At 35.2% G+C, this 20,386-nt stretch overlaps 1 protein-coding gene across 2 annotated transcripts in view; it reads right to left on the bottom strand.

Moving 5' to 3' along the window:
* Positions 1-20,386, bottom strand: part of ERBB4 (erb-b2 receptor tyrosine kinase 4) — a 1,317,642-nt gene that overhangs the window by 319,441 nt on the left and 977,815 nt on the right. For both annotated transcript variants that reach the window (XM_055398441.2, XM_055398442.2), the window contains exons 10-12: positions 11,470-11,543; positions 10,507-10,597; positions 8,678-8,877 (exon numbers count right to left, since the gene is read on the bottom strand). In XM_055398441.2, the coding sequence (XP_055254416.1) occupies positions 8,678-8,877; positions 10,507-10,597; positions 11,470-11,543 (365 nt within the window). The remainder of the gene's footprint in view (positions 1-8,677; positions 8,878-10,506; positions 10,598-11,469; positions 11,544-20,386) is intronic.

Raw genomic sequence — 20,386 nt, 5'->3', positions numbered from 1 at the left:
GCTTACAGCCTAGTTATGAAGACAGCACTAGATAAATAATTATTTATATATATATAAACAGCCTCTATCTATCTATCTATATATATAGAGAGAGAGAATATAATGATTTTCCTAATTTAATGGATAGGTGTCATAAGGTCAGCCAACAGAAAGAAGGACAACAATCTGACATGAGAAGGATAAATAAAACTTATTAAGGCAAAGAGGGCTGGGGAAAATTGGGTTTTACAAATCTAGCCATTAAGAGTCTGAGCAGGGAATAAGATTAGTGCTTTCACAAAACTGACTGGACTTGCACATTGAGTGGGAAAGGAATATCTGATGAACCACTGAGGTGAACAATGGCTAGAGTATGTAGAAACTATTGGCCATTTAAAACCTTTTCTGCTTTGGCCAAAGATATGTAGGAAATTGATGAAAGGATTTAAGCAGAGAAATTATGAGGCCTCCCTGGTGGCACAGATGGTAAAGAATCTGCTTGCAAAGTAGGAGACATGGGTTTAACCCCTGGGTCAGAAAGATCCCATTGAGAAAGGAATGGGTACCCTTTCAGTATTCATGCCTGGAGCATTCCATGGACAGAGGAACCTGGCGGGCTACATCCAATCCATTGGGTCCAAAGAGTTGGACATGATTGAGCAATTAACACTTTCTATAAAATATCACTTCAAATGCTTTGAAGTGACTGACTTAAAAACAGATCTGAATAGTTGGTGGGAGAGAGAAAATAATTGAACTGTCCAGAGATAGGCATATTTGACCCAAGCAGGGTCAGTCAGGGTTCTTTCCACAACACAGATGCTGGGAGAGAGAAAGTAGGGCTATTTTACCCATACTCATAATCCTGGAGAATGCTCTGGGCAGGGATAAACATTTTTAGTGACTTCTAAATTTTTCTTTTTTAACTGGAGTATGAAGATTTACAATGTCTATTAGTTTCTGCTGTACAACAATGTGAATCAGCTAAAAGTATACATACACTTCCTCCTTCTTGAGCCAAGCCCCATCCCAACCCTCTAGGTCATCACAGAGCACCGAGCTGAGCTCGCTATGTTATACAGCAGTTTCCCACTAGCTATCTATTGTACACATGGTTCAGTTTAGTCGCTCAGTCATGTCCGACTCTTTGCGAACCCATGAACTGCAGCACGCCAGGCTTCCCTAATCATCACCAACTGCTGGAGTCTACCCAAACCCATGTCCATTGAGTCAGTGATGCCATCCAACCATCTGATCTTCTGTAGTCCCCTTCTCCTCCTGCCCTAATCTTTCCCGGCATCAGGATCTTTTCAAATGAGTCAGCTCTTCGCATCAGGTGGACGAAGTATTGGAGTTTCAGCTTCAGCATCAGTCCTTCCAATGAACACCCAGGACTGATCTCTTTTATGATGGACTGGTTGGATCTCCTTGCAGTCCAAGGGACTCTCAAGAGTCTTCTCCAACACCACAGTTCAAAAACATCAATTCTTCGGCTATCAGCTTTCTTCACAGTCCAACTCTCACATCCATACATGACCACTGCAAAAACCATAGCCTTGACAGACCTTTGTTGACAAAGTAATATCTCTGCTTTTTAATATGCTATCTAGGTTGGTCATAACTTTCCTTCCAAGGAGTAAGCGTCTTTTAATTTCATAACTGCAGTCAATGCAACTAATGAAGAAAGAGCTGACCTATGAAGAAAGTAGAATCAGGCAATGTCAAAGAACTGAGTCATGGTAATGTTTAACCCTTAGAGCCATCTGTGCCTGAAGGAATATCCCCCTTGCACTTTCAAGTTCTGTGAGCTGATAAACTCTGTTTTCTTTTCTTTTAATTATGTTTATTTTTGTTATATAAAAAGACTTATGGAGAAGGAAATGGCAACCCACTCCAGTGTTCTTGCCTGGAGAATCCCAGGGATGGGGGAGCCTGGTGGGCTGCCGTCTATGGGGTCGCACAGAGTCGGACACGACTGAAGTGACTTAGCAGCAGCAAAAAGAAGTTTGCATAATTATGATCATGTTTAATTTTTTACAGATTTACTGAGATAAAGTTTTTAGTCTTCTAACATTGCTTAAATTTAAGTTGTACAATGTGATTTGATACAAATATAAGTGTTGATCACAATAAGTTAATATAATACATCCTTCACTTCACATAATTACCATTTTGTTGTGGTGGTGGTGGAAACATAAAATCTCTACTCTCATTGCAACTTTCAAATATAAAATAGAGTTTTGTTAATTATAGCTGCTATGCTGTACCTTAGATCCAGTAGTCATGTATGGATGTGAGAGTTGGACTATAAAGAAAGCTGAGTGCTGAAGAACTGATGCTTTTGAACTGTGGTGTTGGAGAAGACTCTTCAGAGTCCCTTGGACAGCAAAGAGATCCAACAAGTCCATCCTAAAGGAAATCAGTCCTAAATATTTATTGGAAGGATTGATACTGGAGCTGAAGCTCCAATACTTTGGCCACCTGATTGGAAGAAGCGACTCATTTGAAAAAACCCTGATGCTGGGAAAGATTGAAGGTAGGAGGAGAAGGGAACAACAGAGGATGAAATGGTTGGATGGCATCACTGACTTAATGGACATGAGTTAAGAAAAACTCCAGGAATTGGTGATGGACAGGGAAGCCTGGCGTGCTGCAGTTCATGGGGTTGCAAAGAGTTGGACATGACTGAGCAACTGAACTGTACTGAACTGAACCTTAGATCTCCAGAACTTATAACTTAAAGTTTGTACACTTTGACCACTATCTTACTATTTCCCCTACTCCTCAGATTCTGGCAACCATCATTCACTCTCTGTTTCTGTGAGTTCAATGGTTTTAGATTCTGCATGAAAGTACTATCATACAGTACATGTCATTCTCTGTTTAACTTAATCCACTTAATATTGATGACCTGAAGGTCTACCTATGTTGCCACATATGGAAGGATTTTCTTCTTTTCTATGGCTGAATATGCCATTGTGTGTAAATATCAATCTATACACACGCAACATATGCTTTATACAGTCAACTGTTGACGGACACATTGTTTCCATATCTTGGCTGTTGTTTATAGTGCTGCAATGAATGTTAGGATGCAGAGAAGTGAAATTGCTGATACAGTTCAGTTCAGTTCACTTCAGTTGCTCAGTCGTGTCCGACTCTTTGCAACCCAATGAATCACAGCACGCCAGGCCTCCCTGTCCATCACCAACTCCCGGAGTTCACTCAAACTCATGTCCATCAAGTCAGTGATGCCATCCAGCCATCTCATTCTCTGTCGTCCCCTTCTCCTCCTGCCCCCAATCCCTCCCAGCATCAGACTCTTTTCCAGTGAGTCAACTCGTCGCATGAGGTGGCCAAAGTATTGGAGTTTCAGCTTTAGCATCAGTCCTTCCAATGAACACCCAGGACTGATCTCCTCTAGAATGGACTGGTTGGATCTCCTTGCAGTCCAAGGGACTCTCAAGAGTCTTCTCCAGCACCAAGTTCAAAAGCATCAATTCTTCTGCGCTCAACTTTCTTCACAGTGCAACTCTCACAGCCATACATGACCACTGGAAAAACCATAGCCTTGACTAGACGGATCTTTGTTGGCAAAGTAATATCTCTGCTTTTTAATATGCTATCTAGGTTGGAGATACAGTAATTTTATTTTTAATTTTTTGAGGAATTTCTGTACCATTTTCCATCATGACTGCCTCAACAGTGTACTAGAGGTCTCTTTTCTCCACACCCTCACCAGCACTTGCTATCTCTTTGATTTTTGATAATAACAATTCTAACATATAAATTGATGTCTCATTGTGGTTTAAATTTGCATTAATATTTCCCTACCCACAGGTGGCGCCAGTGGTAAAGAGCCTGCCTGCCAATGAAGGAGAAGTAAGAGACATGGGTTCTATCCCTGAGTCAGGAATATCCCCTAGAGAAGGAAACGGCAAACCACTCCAGTATTCAAGTATTCTTGTCTGGAGAATCCCATGGACAGAGGAGCCTGGCAGATTACAGTCCATAGGGTTGAAAAAAGTCATACACGACTGAAGTGACTTAGCACACACATTGATTAGTGACGTTGTGTTGAGCACCTTTTCTTGACTTGTTGCTATTTGCATGTCTTCTTTAGAGAAACATCTGCTCACATTCTCTGCACGTTTTTACATTAGATTTTTTGCTATTCAGTTTTTGAGTTCCTTACATACTTTTATATATACTTGTATTAAGGCCTTATCAGATACATGACTTGCAAATATTTTCTCCAATTAGATAGTTTGGCTTTACATTTTGTTGATCGCTTTTGTTGTTGTTTTTGCTATGCATATACTTTTTAGTTTGATGTAGTCCCAGTTATTTTTGCTTTTGTTGCTTCTGCTTTCAATGTCATATCCATAAAGTCATTACCAAAAACAATGTCAAGGAACCTACAATCTTCAATGTTTCTTCTAGGAATATTGTGGTTTTGGTCTTATGTTTGAGTCCTTAATCCTTTCTGAGTTCATTTTTGCAAGTAGTATAGGATAGGGGTGTGATTTCTTTCTTTTGCATGTGAATATCATCATTTTCCCATCTTAATTAACTGATCAATTATCCTTTTCTTATTGAATATTCTTGTCTTCCCTATTAAATATTAGTTAAACTTACATGTGGTTTTATTTCTGGACTGCTGATTCTGCTCCACTGGTCTATATGTCTCTTTTCATGACAGTAGCATATTTTCAATAGCTATGGCTTCTAAACAAATGTTTCATTATTTATCTATTTACCAAAAAGTATGTATTATTTTATATATGTCTATTGTTTTGTATTCTAATGATGATAAAATACTATTATAATTAGAAAAATAAAATTATTTCCATTTTGAAAGGTAATTATTGAATATGGTTTCTCTATGTTGGGTTTCAGTGCATTCATGCAAATAATTTTAAAATGGAGATGTATCAGTTCAAATGTATCTAGATTATGAAAGTTTGGTTAATATTTACCTCTTCATTGTTTATATTCTGGTGTTAAAATGTTTATGCTTAATTATTTACAGAAACCTCGAATACTATTATAAACTTAGTCTAAATCTCCTTCCAATTCGCACTGTTTGGTCCCAACACCATAAAAATAAAGGAGGTAAAAAATGTTCCAGCTTTTCATGCCCTGGGGTTTCTCTCAATCTCTTCAAACCATAAAGTCTGCTTTGAAATTTTTGACTTAAAAGATTAAGACTGCTCAAGTTATACACTACACAGATGAGGTGAAGTTTTTCTTTTATTGCCGTTACTGTTTTAAGTCATGTTGAACTAAAAGAAAAAAACTTAAAAATCAAGGCTGTTTTTTTTTCTTTTAAGCTACCAAGCTGATATATAGATTTAGATGAGTATTTTATGGTGACTGTAGGTATGTGCACTTATCTGTGTGCATGCATGTGTATGTGTTCTAGGGTAGTGTACATGTATATGTGCTGTGTGAGTATATAAATACATACCTATGCTGTATGCCTGTGTATCCAAGTCTTGAAATGAATATGTATGTGTGCTTGTATGTATCTCGTGTGTGGTGTACTAAGAAAGAATGTCTAAAAATGGAGTATCTACAATTTAAAACAATATTTAAGTTTACCCACTTGCAGACACTTAAGGCTCAACATTCAGAAAACTAAGATCATGGCATCTGGTCCCATCACTTCATGGGAAATAGATGGGGAAACAGTGGAAACAGTGTCAGACCTTATTTTTGGGGGCCCCAAAATCACTGCAGATGGTGATTGCAGCCATGAAATTAAACGATGCTTACTCCTTGAAAGGAAAGTTATGACCAACCTAGATATCATATTAAAAAGCAGAGACATTACTTTGCCAACAAAGATCCATCCAGTCAAGGCTATGGTTTTTGCAGTGGTCATGTATGGATGTGAGAGTTGGACTGTGAAGAAAGCTGAGTGCCAAAGAATTGATGCTTTTGAACTGTGCAGTTGGAGAAGACTCTTGAGAATCCTTTGGACTGCAAGGAGAGCCAACCAGTCCATCCTAAAGGAGATCAGTCCTAGGTGTTCATTGGAAGGACTGATGCTAAAGCTGAAACTCCAATACTTTGGCTACCTCATGCAAAGAGCTGACTAATTGGAAAAGACCCTGATGCTGGGAGGGATTGGGGGGCAGGAGGAGAAGGGGATGACAGAGAATGAGATGGCTGGATGGCATCACCGACTCAATGGACATGAGTTTGGGTAAACTCTGGGAGTTGGTGATGGACAGGGAGGCCTGGCGTGCTGCGATGTATGGGGTCACAGAGTCGGACACGACTGAGCAACTGTACTGAAATGAACTTGCAGATAATACTGCCGGTAATAAAATGGTCTCAATTGCATGTGGGCAGCCATTGCAAGCTCAGTGTAAACAACAGCAACACTTCTGAGATCAAGTTTATAGGATAATTACATTTCTAAGAATGCTGTATCCAATGTAGTATGAGACCAAAGTCCAAATTTTAATAAATGGATTTCATGCAAAAATTTTTCACTCTAAGATGTTAAAAATGAAAAATAAAATGCTTAATTTTATTCTGCAGCACCACAAAGCTGCTTTCTTCAAACTGTTTCATTTCTTCCTCAAACTGTTAAGTCACCTGTAACTCTACAGGACAATAAAATATGTTCACGGTTTTAAAAGGGGCTAAACGTTCAAGAGATATAATGCTGAAAACTGAAGAACATGTTAGTTTTTAGGTTTTTATTATTAATCTTCTTTTGGTTGTTTGAAAATTTTAGAAGTCTTAAAGAAATAAGGAATAATTGCATAAATTTTTCCTATCTTGCTTTTTTTAAAATTTTTAAAATTTTAATTGGAGGCTAATTACTTTACAATATTGTATTGCATCTTGCTTTTTTATAGCTAGTTTCTTTCTGCATTTTCTTTTCCCATTTGTTTTTTATTCAGCTTTACAAAATGTAAAAGAAAGGACTTGAGAAATGATTACATGAGTCAAAGAAGAATAATGTTTTTCTCTGATTCTTTTATTTTTTCTTCAGGTTTTATTTTCACAGTTAAATATTATTTTTGAAAGCTAGTAATACTATTGTTTTATTTTCATTTTGTTTTGTTTTTTCCAAAAACAAAATTTTCAAACAGTGTGCTAAAATTTTTTTCAAAAGCAAAAATTTCAAACAATGTAAAAAGAATTTCAAAGTGAGAGAAAATGATAGTTTAATTCTGACTTAGAGAAATATTTATGTTAGTGTTGCAAAACATTCTATTTTACTTCCATGGATAATCTACTTTGTCTGGGGCATGTACAAAAACACATATAGTAATGTGGGATAAAAACCTTAGGTATTACGTAAAAAAAGAGTAAGCTTTCCGTCAGGAATCAGAAATATATAAAACCAAGGAAACAATCTAGGCTCAATAAAAGGATAAATCTCATTCATTGTGGATATGCATATTTTGATATATAATAAGATTTTATATTTCTTGATTCTATGAGAAACAGAAGAATATATAAGAACTTAAGTTCACTCAAAACAAGAATTTCATGTTGAAATCATGTTGAAGTAGATCTATTTTTTCTGGAAAATATATTTAAGGATCCAAGAGAACTAAAGTGTGAATTCCTCACAAATTATGTTATATTTTATAAAAATTGCTAACATAAACTGCCTTAAACCCTTTCTGGGACAAGGTAGGATACAAATAAATAATTAATTGACCTCATAACCTGGTAAATTTAAGTCATGTAAATTCTTGAGAGTTTACATTTTTTAAATGTGTCCTGTACTATTCATCAGGATGCTTAATGAACTTAATCATTATTTATGTATACCCTTGTGATTGTTCTGATGTTGATATCAAAGAAGCAAGAAGACTTCCTAACAGAAAAATAAGCAATCAAACTTTGAAAAGGACTGATCTATCATGACCACAATAAGAACATGCATTTGTTAACAGATCATTTGAATTCTATGTATTTTTATTTTATATTTATCATAAGTAAATCAGTACTATATTCATAGTATGTCACCTATAGGATGTAGAAGAAATTATTACTAAGAAGAAAAACAGGGAAGAATTAAGTATTCATCATTAGGATATCAAAGTATAAGAGGGAATGGCTTAATTATGTACTCATGAAAACACTATTTGCTTCTGTGTGACAAAGAAATGATGGAAAAAATAATATGCAGTAAAATAAATGAAAAAAGAAAACTCCATGACTATAAAAACAAATTTATGAAATGAACTTTCTTCTTGAATGACAAACTTTTAGAAGAACATTTTTACACATTTCAAAAGAAAATGTCGTTTTTTCCCCGACCACCTCTAAATGGCAAATATTTTGCTTTTCTATGTCACCAAATTCACTGAAACAAAAAGTAAACAGAAAATTTAAGAGTGGATTTCCACAAATTGATTGAATTTGAGGAAGTACCTGGGATGCCTATTAAATATTTAGATTCCCAGGTTCCACTTACGCCTGTTGAATCTAAATCTCTACAGGAGGTTCCTAAGATTAGGCAAGATTTGAGAACATGAAATACATAGTGAAAACATGTAATATGTTTTAAAGTCACCCATCTGATTGCTTTATACCAACCTCTTTTAAGTGTTGAGAAAAAAAGGACAATCCTGACCTATCATTTTTAATTGTTTTTTACAATGTAGAATATAAAAAAAATGTTTAAAGTTTCTAGGTTTTATTGACTGGGTAATGTACTTACTACAGTTTTCAGCTTTCCTATTGTCCCGAATCACTATCCTTTGGTTGACTGTGCTGAACAGTGTTGTCCAGTTAATGGTATGATAATAGCACAGATTGCTGTTGTCAGTGATATAGATGTTCCCCGCACTGATTTCTTTCAAGGATTGGAATTGTAGAGAAGTGATGCCCTGTTGCTTGAGGATAAGCAAGGAAAGGCCACTAAAGGGAGGGGAGGGGAAAAAAATGAAACAACAGTCATTGTTTTCTGGCCATGACATGCATTATTCAAGTAAAATAAGGTTGTCATATCTTACTCCAAAAAGAATGTTAATAGAGCATAAAAAAGATTAAATAAATAAACCTGTAATCCGAACATTATTTCTTTACACTATACAGTGACACTTTCAAAAATAATCATTTGACCCCCCCTCTCAAAAAAGCCCATCTTTTAGAAATATGAGTATCAGTGATATCTCTATTTCTGTCTACATATGTACCACTGACATATCTACTACCCACTGCCTTTCTCAATCTTAAATTCATCAAGAATGAAATCCTGGATTAAGACTAAATAATTAAATACATGTTGATAGGGTGATTGTTCACCTATCCAAAATAAGATATTAATTCTACTCCATTAGATAAATTTAGACACACTTTCAGAGGGTACATATCACAGGGAATGACTATGGATATTTAGCTTTAATTTATACCTCAGAAACCAAAATATAATAGTTGAAAAATATATACAGATAGAAGATGTCAAAATTAAAGAGAAGAATAAAACTAAAACTTAAAAAAAATCTCAGAAGGCTTGGAGAAATAAGAAAGCATCTCTAAAAGTTAAGTAACAACTACTCTGTGGAAACAAATCATTTCAAGGATGCTGTTTTCATTTCAACATGGTCAACTTTGTAATTAAGTTCTTTCTTCATTCTCTAAAGAATAACTTTTTCCCAAATCCCAATCAACTTACGAACATTATTTTATATTTTAGAGATCAAAGTTGTCCCTTTTTGCTTCCTTATAAATCTAAATTTTCTTTACTTTTAATACTCAGATTTTTTTTCATGTATTAAATATATATATAAATGCAAGATAAACTATAATACACATTTATATAATGAGTGTGTGTACCGAACTGGGATGTAATTCACCCTCTCAATTCTTTCTTCCCATCATGACCACCCTTAATTGTTGATTACAACGTGAGTATAACAATGCCTTGTCTGAGATTTATAATATTTTATTCAATGGATAGTAAAAATTGGTCCCACATAGCACTATCCTTTTTTATTACATTTACATTTTAGAACCTCTTACAGACATACCTATTTAATTCAATGGACTTTCTGTGAACTATAATTACAGTTTATTTGATGACAGTATTGATTTTTGACATCTTTCAGGTAAGTAGAAAAATTAAGTCTAAGTCGCCTTATATAAATCAACTTTTAACTGTTCATAAATAACAATTTCATGCAGATGAATTCTAAAGTACAATAAAAGCAGTTTCTTAATAAACAAAACATATTTTTATTATACGAATAAAAATACTGACATTAGAACTTTAGAACAATAAAAACTTCTAAGCCCTGATTTCCTGTCCATTATTAACCAGCACTGCATGTAGGGTGGTGAACCAATTTCTCAAACATCAGTGCTATGATGCTTTGTCCAAATGATAGATTCAGACAACAAATGAGAACTTCCTGGTAAAATAGCATTTGTATCCCATACACCGATGCCATTACCAAGTTACTCAACTCTATATTTTAATTATGATTCGCATCATGTACTCCATACCTGTCAAACCTAATATTACTTTAATATTACATATACACCTACCTATAGAGTACTCTTCCGCCAATGGTTACCAAGTTAGAAAAAACACTGAAATCGGTCATGTTTGGAGGCCATGACTGTATGTTCAAGAAACCTACAAAACATAGGTGTAACAAAAATTCAGAATGTCATTGTCTTAGTAACAGTGTTTAATACTAATTATTCTGGAGATATGATGAAAATGGATGGCAAGAAAAAGACCAAAAATATTCTGTTTTTGAACCATCCTATCTCATGTTTTTTCTTCCAAGATTCAATGTCTTACCCAAAGTTTCTGGACTGCAATCCTCAATAGATAATGAATGTCAAAATAATGAACACAAAGAATGAGTGTTTTCAGACACACAGAATCATATCACTGTATAGCATAAAGATTTCAATGATTCTTAATTGGATTCATTCTTCTAAAAGCAAAGTCTAATTAGATATATAGAAAAATATTGCTTCAATTTTCTTAAAATCTTTGCCATCTTCTCTATACATTTACAACATCAGCTATCTGTCTCGCATCCTGACATTTATGTTTATACCTAACCCTCCTCACTTGATTTTACATTCTTTGATAGCAAGCTCATTCCGAATTCATGTCTATAGTCACCATATCATCCACTCTGACAGTGCTGGAAACATCATGTCCTCAATAAACATGTGTTAAATGAATCTTACATGTTACTCATTTTCAACAGTACTTGTGAAAACTAAATAGGAAAAAAAAAAAAAAACGGGTTCAAAGACCCACTGACATTTTCAAAAACAGTAACATTAAAATTTCAAGGGTATTTTATTTTTCTAGTTCCAGTTTTTAAAATGTGCACAAATGCTAAGGAATTAAGACATTCATCATTTTAAATAATGTTTTTTTAAAAACTAGAATTTTCTTTGAAAATTCCAATACTATGTAATATTTTCAACAAAACACTAAAATTCCCATAGCTCATAGCACAACAAACTCACATAAAAAATTACCTGTTATCTCTCGGACTGTCCGAAAGACATTCAGTTTCTCTGGGTCTATGGCTTCAATTGCATTGTAAGGGTCCCTAGAAAATCAAGAAAAAAATGAAGTCAAATTTAAAATGAGATAAAGGAGTGAAAAATATGAGAAATGAGACAGCAATTATTCCATTCAAATTGAACTTTAATTAGCAATAAAAAGGTTGTTGCTGGTTAGTCCCTAAGCTGTGTCCCACTCTTTTGTGACACCATGGACTGTAGCCCACCAAGCTCCTCTGTCCATGGGATTTCCCAGGCAAGAATATGGGAGTGGGTGGCCATTTCTTCCTCCAGGGGAACTTCTTGACCCAGGGATTGCACCCCCTTTTCCTGCATTGGCAGGTGGATTCTATTCCACTGAGCGACCAGCAAAGTCCTATAGGAAGTTTAGCAATGTTTTATCCAAACTTTTCTAGGCAAAATGTGAAAGGGGATCAAAATGCACTTTGGGGACATTTTTATGACACAATATAAGTTTTTGATTGAAGGCTATTCTAGATCCAGAGGAATGGTTAAATTTTACCCTCCTGAAGAAATCTCCACATATAGCAATTTCATTTATTAACCACTTTATTTGGCCTTTAAAAGTCTATTCTCAACTGGGAAAATAAACTCTGCAAATAAATGATGTTATGGTGACAATAACTAACTTTTGGGCTTCTCAAAGCACACCAAATTGCTAACAGAATCTGTAATTTCATAAGAAGGATAAAAACAAATACAGAATGTAGACATTTTCTTCTGTATCTTCATATTGATTATGAGTGCAATCTTGCTCCTAACTGATTTATGTTTATATAAGACAGGAACTATTAGCTTCCATCTATATGAATCATACTAACATTTGAAAACAAAATTTATCATAAAATTAATAATACTCAAAAGGTTCTGTGCATTTTGAGGATTTTTAAAAATACCATTTCTTAATGCAAACATATATTTTTTAAATAAAAGTTATTGATACATAATTGCCTTGTCTTTCCAAAATTAATATAAAACACCTTTAATATTAAATAGTTGATGGATTTCTTTTAGTTTTCATCTTAGGAAAATATTTTTCATTTAAACATGCTGACCATGCATAATTAAATATTAAGCCAAATATAAACATAACATTCAACATTTCTCATTAATTCAAGCACTACCTTCATATTTTCTTAAGTAACATATAGTAAATTTTTTAGGTTTTATTACTTTAAAAGGTGTTCTGTGCTATTCTGGTCAAGTGAAAACCTCATACTAACACATAATCTTCAGAGAAAAATTAAATTCCATATATTGGTCATTTATTCAAGAAAGATCAAACTTCTAAAATCAACTAATGAGGGTTTTTAGAAGTTTGTATCTATCTTTAGCAATCAGCTGAATTTTATCCTTACTGTGGATATCTGTTGTTTTAGTAGTATCTGAGAACCCTCTTTTCATGTGGGAACATAACCTAGGATACATGATCCATTGGAGGCTATCAGTCAAGGTGCTCTGCAATCCTCTGATAAATACATAGGCCTATCTTCCAAGAATTCGAGTCTGAATCCACCGGCTTTTATTTATCCAGTCATTAGAGCCTTTGAAAATTCAGTATTAGTTCAGCAACCTCGATCTCTGAAACTGCCTTGTACTGACTCTCTTAGTTTGTTTCATAAACACGTTCATTTATACTGTGAATAATCCCATATCTTTTAAAAAAACACAAAACTTTGTGTGATGAAATTACTACTTCCATCTAAAAAAATTAAGAAGTGTAATCTATATACTGTACTCTTAGTTTAACATGGCATGTTATAAAAGGCTTGGGAACACTATAAATGAGTTTCTCTGTAATTCACACATAAACAATTAAGATTTTCCTTAAAGAGATATGAATACATTTCAAAAGCTTAAAGTCTAATTCAAATATTCTGGAAAATTTGCTCTATTTGAAACTGAAGATATATGGAATGAATATGTATGCTTCTCGTGAATATGGGGCCACAAAACTAGATCACTGTGTGGGAAAACTCTGGTTGCTGTAATTTTCTAATATGCAAAGATTTCCATATGCAGGGGAAATGCCAGCTCTTCAGTAGTAGAATCAGCTTTCTACATTTGTTCTTTGATGTAAAGCAATATATAGAACAGATTCAGAAATATAATCAAATATTCTTGCTTTACTGAGAAACACTCAAAGTTCAGGGCAAACATGCAATAGTGGGATCAGTCCAAACTTTTACTGAGAACACTGACAGGTTGCCAGGATTGAAATAAATTCTAGACTGTTCACACAAAACCCAATGGACCACAGAAATTTTATACTTAATTTTAGAGATTCAGGACTCTCAAAAAATAAGTTGACAGAATCCCACTTACTGACTTCAAAGTAACCTTAGGGAGTTCCATCGAGTCACTTGAAATCTATAGTATTTTAAAATTGAGAACTTTCCTAAATATATGTAGGGTTATTAAAACAAACACTATGTCCACTCTGTGAGTGTGTTTGGTGACCCAATAAAGCTCAGAATAAAGGGAGAGAAACATATTTTCACAGTTCCATTGAAATCACATTATTTTTTCCACCAAACTCATTATCTGTTTCCCATTATCTATCATCATTACAGTCTATCATCTAAGCACTTTCTTATTAGTGTCAGATTGTGACACAGCATGGGTATGCTTATTTGGTGAGCATTTTATTGCTCACAGTGTACGCACATGAGCATTGTAACCATGAAAAGAGATCCTATGTAACCCTGAACACTGAATTTTGCCTGCAGTTTCCATTCTAAATAAGAAAATAATAGTGTCTACTTTATTTCTAGCAAGGGTGGTATTGTGCTATAAAGTGAATATTTCCTTGAACTCTTTCATGCGTTAACATTTTAATGACAACTTCACAGTAAATTTATTTTTAGCAGAAATTTGATTTTGAAACATATAATCTCATTTAATTATGGATTTTTCCTTTCCATTAGTTTAAAGAAATACCCTAGCTATTTTAATTAAACAATTCAACCTATAAAAATCTAGTTAGTAGAGGACTGAGGATAATAAGAATTAAGTGGAATAAACCATTTTGTTAATTTACTAAAAGCTTTCTGTTTATAATAATTCATATTATTCATATCTCTGTCTATGCACACACACATTACATACATGAATACACATGTGCCTATATATTAGTATCTGAGATCTACTCAATTAACTTATGTTAATACCTTCCTAAGATGAAAGAAAACGGCTTAAGAATATGTTTCATGTAGACATGAGACTAGGAAGGAGGAACATATCATTTTTCATATATATATTTGTCCTGGAAATACCTTATATATTATGATTGAGACACAATATTATTAATTATAATGTTACATTTAATTGCTATAATTAAAGATAAATCGTAATCATCTGAGGTAGGAAGTATGATTTGTCATAAAGTATTGGCATAAAGATAAATTTGACTTTATTCAGTTTCCAATAGTCTATGGAATAATATGTTACACTATATGCTGTGCTATAAACCAGATACTAGATATAGTCACTGAGATTTGCTTTTGAACTGCCTTTTTCTCTGAATGTTTTAAACTTTCTTTAATTCTGGGCAGGGGGCTTTAGTGTGTTTTTTTTTTTAAGTTTTATTTTATTTTTCTCTTTTATTTATTTATTTATTTTTACTTTACATCATTATTTTGGTTTCCTTTTCCCATCTTTTTCTTTCTTTTTTATACCATTTATCAATATTTATTCTAGGTGTTGGACCAGACACTTAAAAATATATACATATATTTGCTTTGAATACCCACAACACCCAGAGGAGGTAGTTATTTATTTTTAATCCAGTTCTCAACTCCATATGGGAGGACACTGAGTGTTTGACCTGGAAACCACACAGCTCAAAGCAGATTGTCCATGGTAGAGACTCAAACCAAACTCCAGTCTAGTCTGTATCAAGTTAATCAAGTAGAAAATTTGACTCTTATTTTTAAGAGAAACTTGACTTACCTTCCTATTTCTAATTCATGTGAGTTGATTTTTGTCATTTTCATTTACTGTTCTCCTTGAAAGTCTGGATTAGTCTCATTCAGTTCAGTTCAGTTCAGTGGCTCAGTCATGTCCGACTCTCCGCGACCCCATGAATCAAAGCACGCCAGGCCTCCCTGTCCATCACCAACTCCCGAGTTCACTCAAACTCATGTCCATCGAGATGGTGATGCCATCCAGCCATCTCATTCTCTGTCGTCCCCGTCTCCTCCCACCCCCAATCCCTCCCAGCATCAGAGTCTTTTCAGTGAGTCAACTCGTCACATGAGGTGGCCAAAGTATTGGAGTTTCAGCTTCAGCATCAGTCCTTCCAATGAACACCCAGGATTTAACTCCTTTAGAATGGACTGGTTGGATCTCCTTGCAGTCCAAGGGACTCTCAAGAGTCTTCTCCAGCACCACAGTTCAAAAGCATCAATTCTTCAGCGATCAGCTTTCTTCACAGTCCACCTCTCACATCCATACATGACCATGGGAAAAACCATTGCCTTGCCTAGACAGACCTTGGTTGCCAAAGTAATGTCTCTGCTTTTTAATATGCTATCTAGGTTGGTCATAACTTTCCTTCCAAGGAGTAAGCGTCTTTTAATTTCATGGCTGCAATCACCATCTGCAGTGATTTTGCAGCCCCCAAAAATAAAGTCTGACACTGCTTCCACTGTTTCCCCATCTATTTCCCATGAAGTGATGGGACCAGATGCCATGATCTTTGTTTTCTGAATGTTGAGCTTCAAGCCAACCTTTTCACTCTCCTCTTTCACTTTCATCAAGAGGCTTTTGAGTTCCGCTTCACTTTCTGCCATAAGGGTGGTGCCATATGCATATCTGAGGTTATTGATATTTCTCCCAGCAATCTTGATTCCAGCTTGTGCTTCTTCCAGCCCAGCGTTCCTCATGATGTACTCTGCATGCAAGTTAAATAAGCAGGGTGACAATATACAACCTTGATGCACTCCTTTTCCTATTTGGAACCAGTCTGTTGTTCCGTGTCCAGTTCTAACTGTTGCTTCCTGTTCTGCATACAGGTTTCTCAAGAGGCAGGTCAGGTGGTCTGGTATTCCCATGTCTTTCAGAATTTTCCACAGTTGATTGTGATCCACACAGTCAAAGGCTTTGGCATAGTCAATGAAGCAGAAATAGATGTTTTTCTGGAACTCTCTTGCTTTCTCCATGATCCAGTGGATCTTGGCAATTTGATCTCTGGTGCCTCTGCCTTTTCTAAAACCTGCTTGAACATCTGGAAGTTCACGGTTCACATATTGCTGAAGCCTGGCTTGGAGAATTTTGAGCATGACTTTACTAGCGTGTGAGATGAGTGCAATTGTGCGGTAGTTTGAGCATTCTTTGGCATTGCCTTTCTTTGGGATTGGAATGAAGACTGACCTTTTCCAGTCCTGTGGCCACTGCTGAGATTTCCAAATGTGCTGGCATATTGAGTGCAGCATTTTCACAGCATCATCTTTTAGGATTTGAAATAGCTCAATTGAAATTCCATCACCTCCAATAGCTTTGTTTGTAGTGATGCTTCCTAAGGCCCACTTGACTTCACATTCCAAGATGTCTGGATCCAGGTGAGTGATCACGCCATCATGATTATCTGGGTCGTGAAGATCGTTTTTGTACAGTTCTTCTGTGTATTCTTGCTACCTCTTCTTAATATCTTCTGCTTCTGTTAGTTCCATACCATTTCTGTCCTTTATTGAGCCTATCTTTGCATGAAATGTTCCCTTGATATTTCTAATTTTCTTGAAGAGATCTCTTGTTTTTCCTATTCTGTTGTTTTCCTCTATTTATTTGCATTGATTGCTGAGGAAGGCTTTCTTATCTCTCCTTGCTATTCTTTGGAACTCTGCATTCAGCTGCTTATATTTTTCCTTTTCTCCTTTGCTTTTCACTTCTCTTCTTTCACAGCTATATTGCTAGGAGGCATCAGAGGGCAGACACACTGAAATCATAATCACAGAAAACTAGTTGATCCGATCACATGGACCATAGCCCTGTCTAACTCAATGAAACTAAGCCATGCCGTGTGGGGCCACCCAAGACGGATGGGTCATGGTGGAGAGGTCTGACAGCATGTGGTCCACTGGAGAAGTGAATGGCAAATCACTTCAGTATACTTGCCTTGATAACCCCATGAACAGTATCAAAAGGCAAAATGATAGGATACTGAATGAGGAATTCCCTAGGTCAGTAGGTGCCCAGTATGCTACAGGAGATCAGTGGAGAAATAACTCCAGAAAGAATGAAGGGATGGAACCAAAGCAAAACCAATACCCAGTTGTGGATGTGACTGGTGATGGAAGCAAGGTCCGATGCTATAAAGAGCAATATTGCATGGGAACCTGGAATGTCAGGTCCATGAATCAAGTCAAATTGGAAGTGGTCAAACAGGAGATGGCAAGAGTGAACATCGACATTCTAGGAATCAGTGAACTAAAATGGACTGGAATGGGTGAATTTAACTCAGATGACCATTATATCTACTACTGTGGGCAGGAACCCCTTAGAAGAAATGGAGTAGCCATCATGGTCAACGAAAGAGTCCGAAATACAGTACTTGGATGCAATCTTAAAAATGACAGAATGATTTCTGTTCGTTTCCAAGGCAAACCATTCAATATTATAGTAATCCAAGTCTATGCCCCAACCAGTACCGCTGAAGAAGCCGAAGTTGAACGGTTCTATGAAGACCTAAAAGACCTTTTAGAACTAATACCCAAAAAAGATGTCCTTTTCATTATAGGGGACTGGAATGCAAAAGTAGGAAGTCAAGAAACACCTGGAGTAACAGGAAAATTTGGCCTTGGAGTGCAGAATGAAGCAGGGCAAAGGCTAAAAGAGTTTTGTTAAGAGAACGAACTGGTCATAGCAAACACCCTCTTCCAACAACACAAGAGAAGACTCTACACATGGACATCACCAGATGGTCAACACCGAAATCAGATTGATAATATTCTTTGCAGCCAAAGATGGAGAAGCTCTATACAGATAGGAAAAAAAAGACCATGAGCTGACTGTGGCTCAGATCATGAACTCCTTATTGCTAAATTCGACTGAAATTGAAGAAAGTAGGGAAAACCACTAGACCATTCAGAGATGACCTAAATTAAATCCCTTATGGTTATACAGTGGAAGTAAGAAATTGATTTAAGGGACTAGATCTAATAGATAGAGTGCCTGATGAACTATGGACGGAGGTTTGTGACATTGTGCAGGAGATTAGCCTGATGTTTTATAATAATTCTGCTCATACTTGTGAATGTATGGTCATCTGTGACATCCGTCAAGAGGTCTCAGTTATGACTGATATTGAGGGACACTACAGGATTTAATTATAATCCCAAGCCAAGTTAAATACCTTTCAAAGCAAAGGGTTGCTTTATGTCTTGAACCACCTTAAAATGCTCCACCTAGTTTAGAAATTCACGTGTACAAACTTCATAGTGTGTCATATTTTGTGTGTAATTCTGTAGTAATGTTGCCTCTATTCATACAACAATATTCCAGTGTTCCTTTGCACTTTATTTCCCTATACTTCATGCACAGAGTGACTTCTAATCTTCCCTCCTATGAATCCAAACTTTTATGACAAAAAGTAGCTGATCATTTTCCTATCAATACATATTTTATTAAACATTACTTTTCAAAATTATTCTTTAAATTACAATTATAATGACTTTATAAAACTATGTTTATAGGTACAGTACTGACTTTTATTTCAAAATCAAGAATGAATTGAAATTGAAAATTTAAATTAATATTTTAAAATGAATTACATTTTATTTCAAAATTTAATATAAAAATGATGGATGTTGGGCCTGATTGTAATGAAAAGCACTTGTCTAAAGCAATTCATGAGACTATGTTTTTAAATCTTTCCCCATGCAGATGGACTGATGTCCATTCATTTATTATTAATATATTTATGTGGAAGCAGTCAATGATAATTGATGGCCTGTGTCTTCTTTTTTCTCAGAAGACACTGTTAACATAATATAATTTTTCATGCACAGTGATATTTGGTTTTACAGAATACCTAAAATGTGGAAATATTATTTTACTAATAATTTAACATATGATATACATATGTTAAATTATATAGAGGAACTTAAATATTGGCCCAGGCCTCTTACCCAATGGAGCCAAGAAGGCAAATATAACAATGTAAATGGATATAGAGGGCCCGTGGGAACTACGGTGAATTCAACTGAATGTGTCCCATCTCAAAATGGCCAGTACACCCAGCTCCAACAGACTGTTGTCATGTAAGAATAGAGTTCAGTTCAGTTGCTCAGTCGTGATCGACTCTTTGCGACCCCATGAATCATGTAATCTGGACCTTATTTAAAAAACAAAAAGAAACCAAACAACAATAGCAACAAGAAACACCTCTTGGTATTTCTGGCATAGATCTATACTAAAAGTTACATTTTAAAGTCAAGAAATGCTTTATGTACTAAGACCTAAAGTAATTTATTTGAATAGAAAGAAGCAATTTGTTTTATTTCTCTTGCTGTTCCTATTTGACATATTTATTCATAATGTGTTAAATTGTTTTGCTTCTAGAACTGTTATATGTTTAGAGTAGGTCTTTTGAATTGAAATATGTGAGTGATATTCTTTTTCTGTAGCCTGTAGCAATATTTAGGGATTGAGTAGTGATATAGACAAATAGATAAAATATAACATACAAATATTGACATTTTCATTGCAATTGAAAGAATACAAATATGGTCATTCTTCCCATTAAAACCAGCCGGTGGTTTTAGAATGAAGAAGCCTAGAAAATGTTAAAATTTTTATTGCTAAAATGAAATACATTTAATAGATTTCTCACAATAGTACTAAATTCTCAACTCTAAAACCTAAAAAGATA

This window comes from Moschus berezovskii, chromosome 2 (assembly GCF_049115385.1).
Source record: "Moschus berezovskii isolate FMDL1 chromosome 2, NW_MosBer_1.0, whole genome shotgun sequence".
Lineage (NCBI taxonomy): Eukaryota > Metazoa > Chordata > Mammalia > Artiodactyla > Moschidae > Moschus > Moschus berezovskii.
The sequence above is the reverse complement of the archived record's forward strand: the minus strand, read 5'-3'. Positions and strand labels throughout refer to the sequence as shown.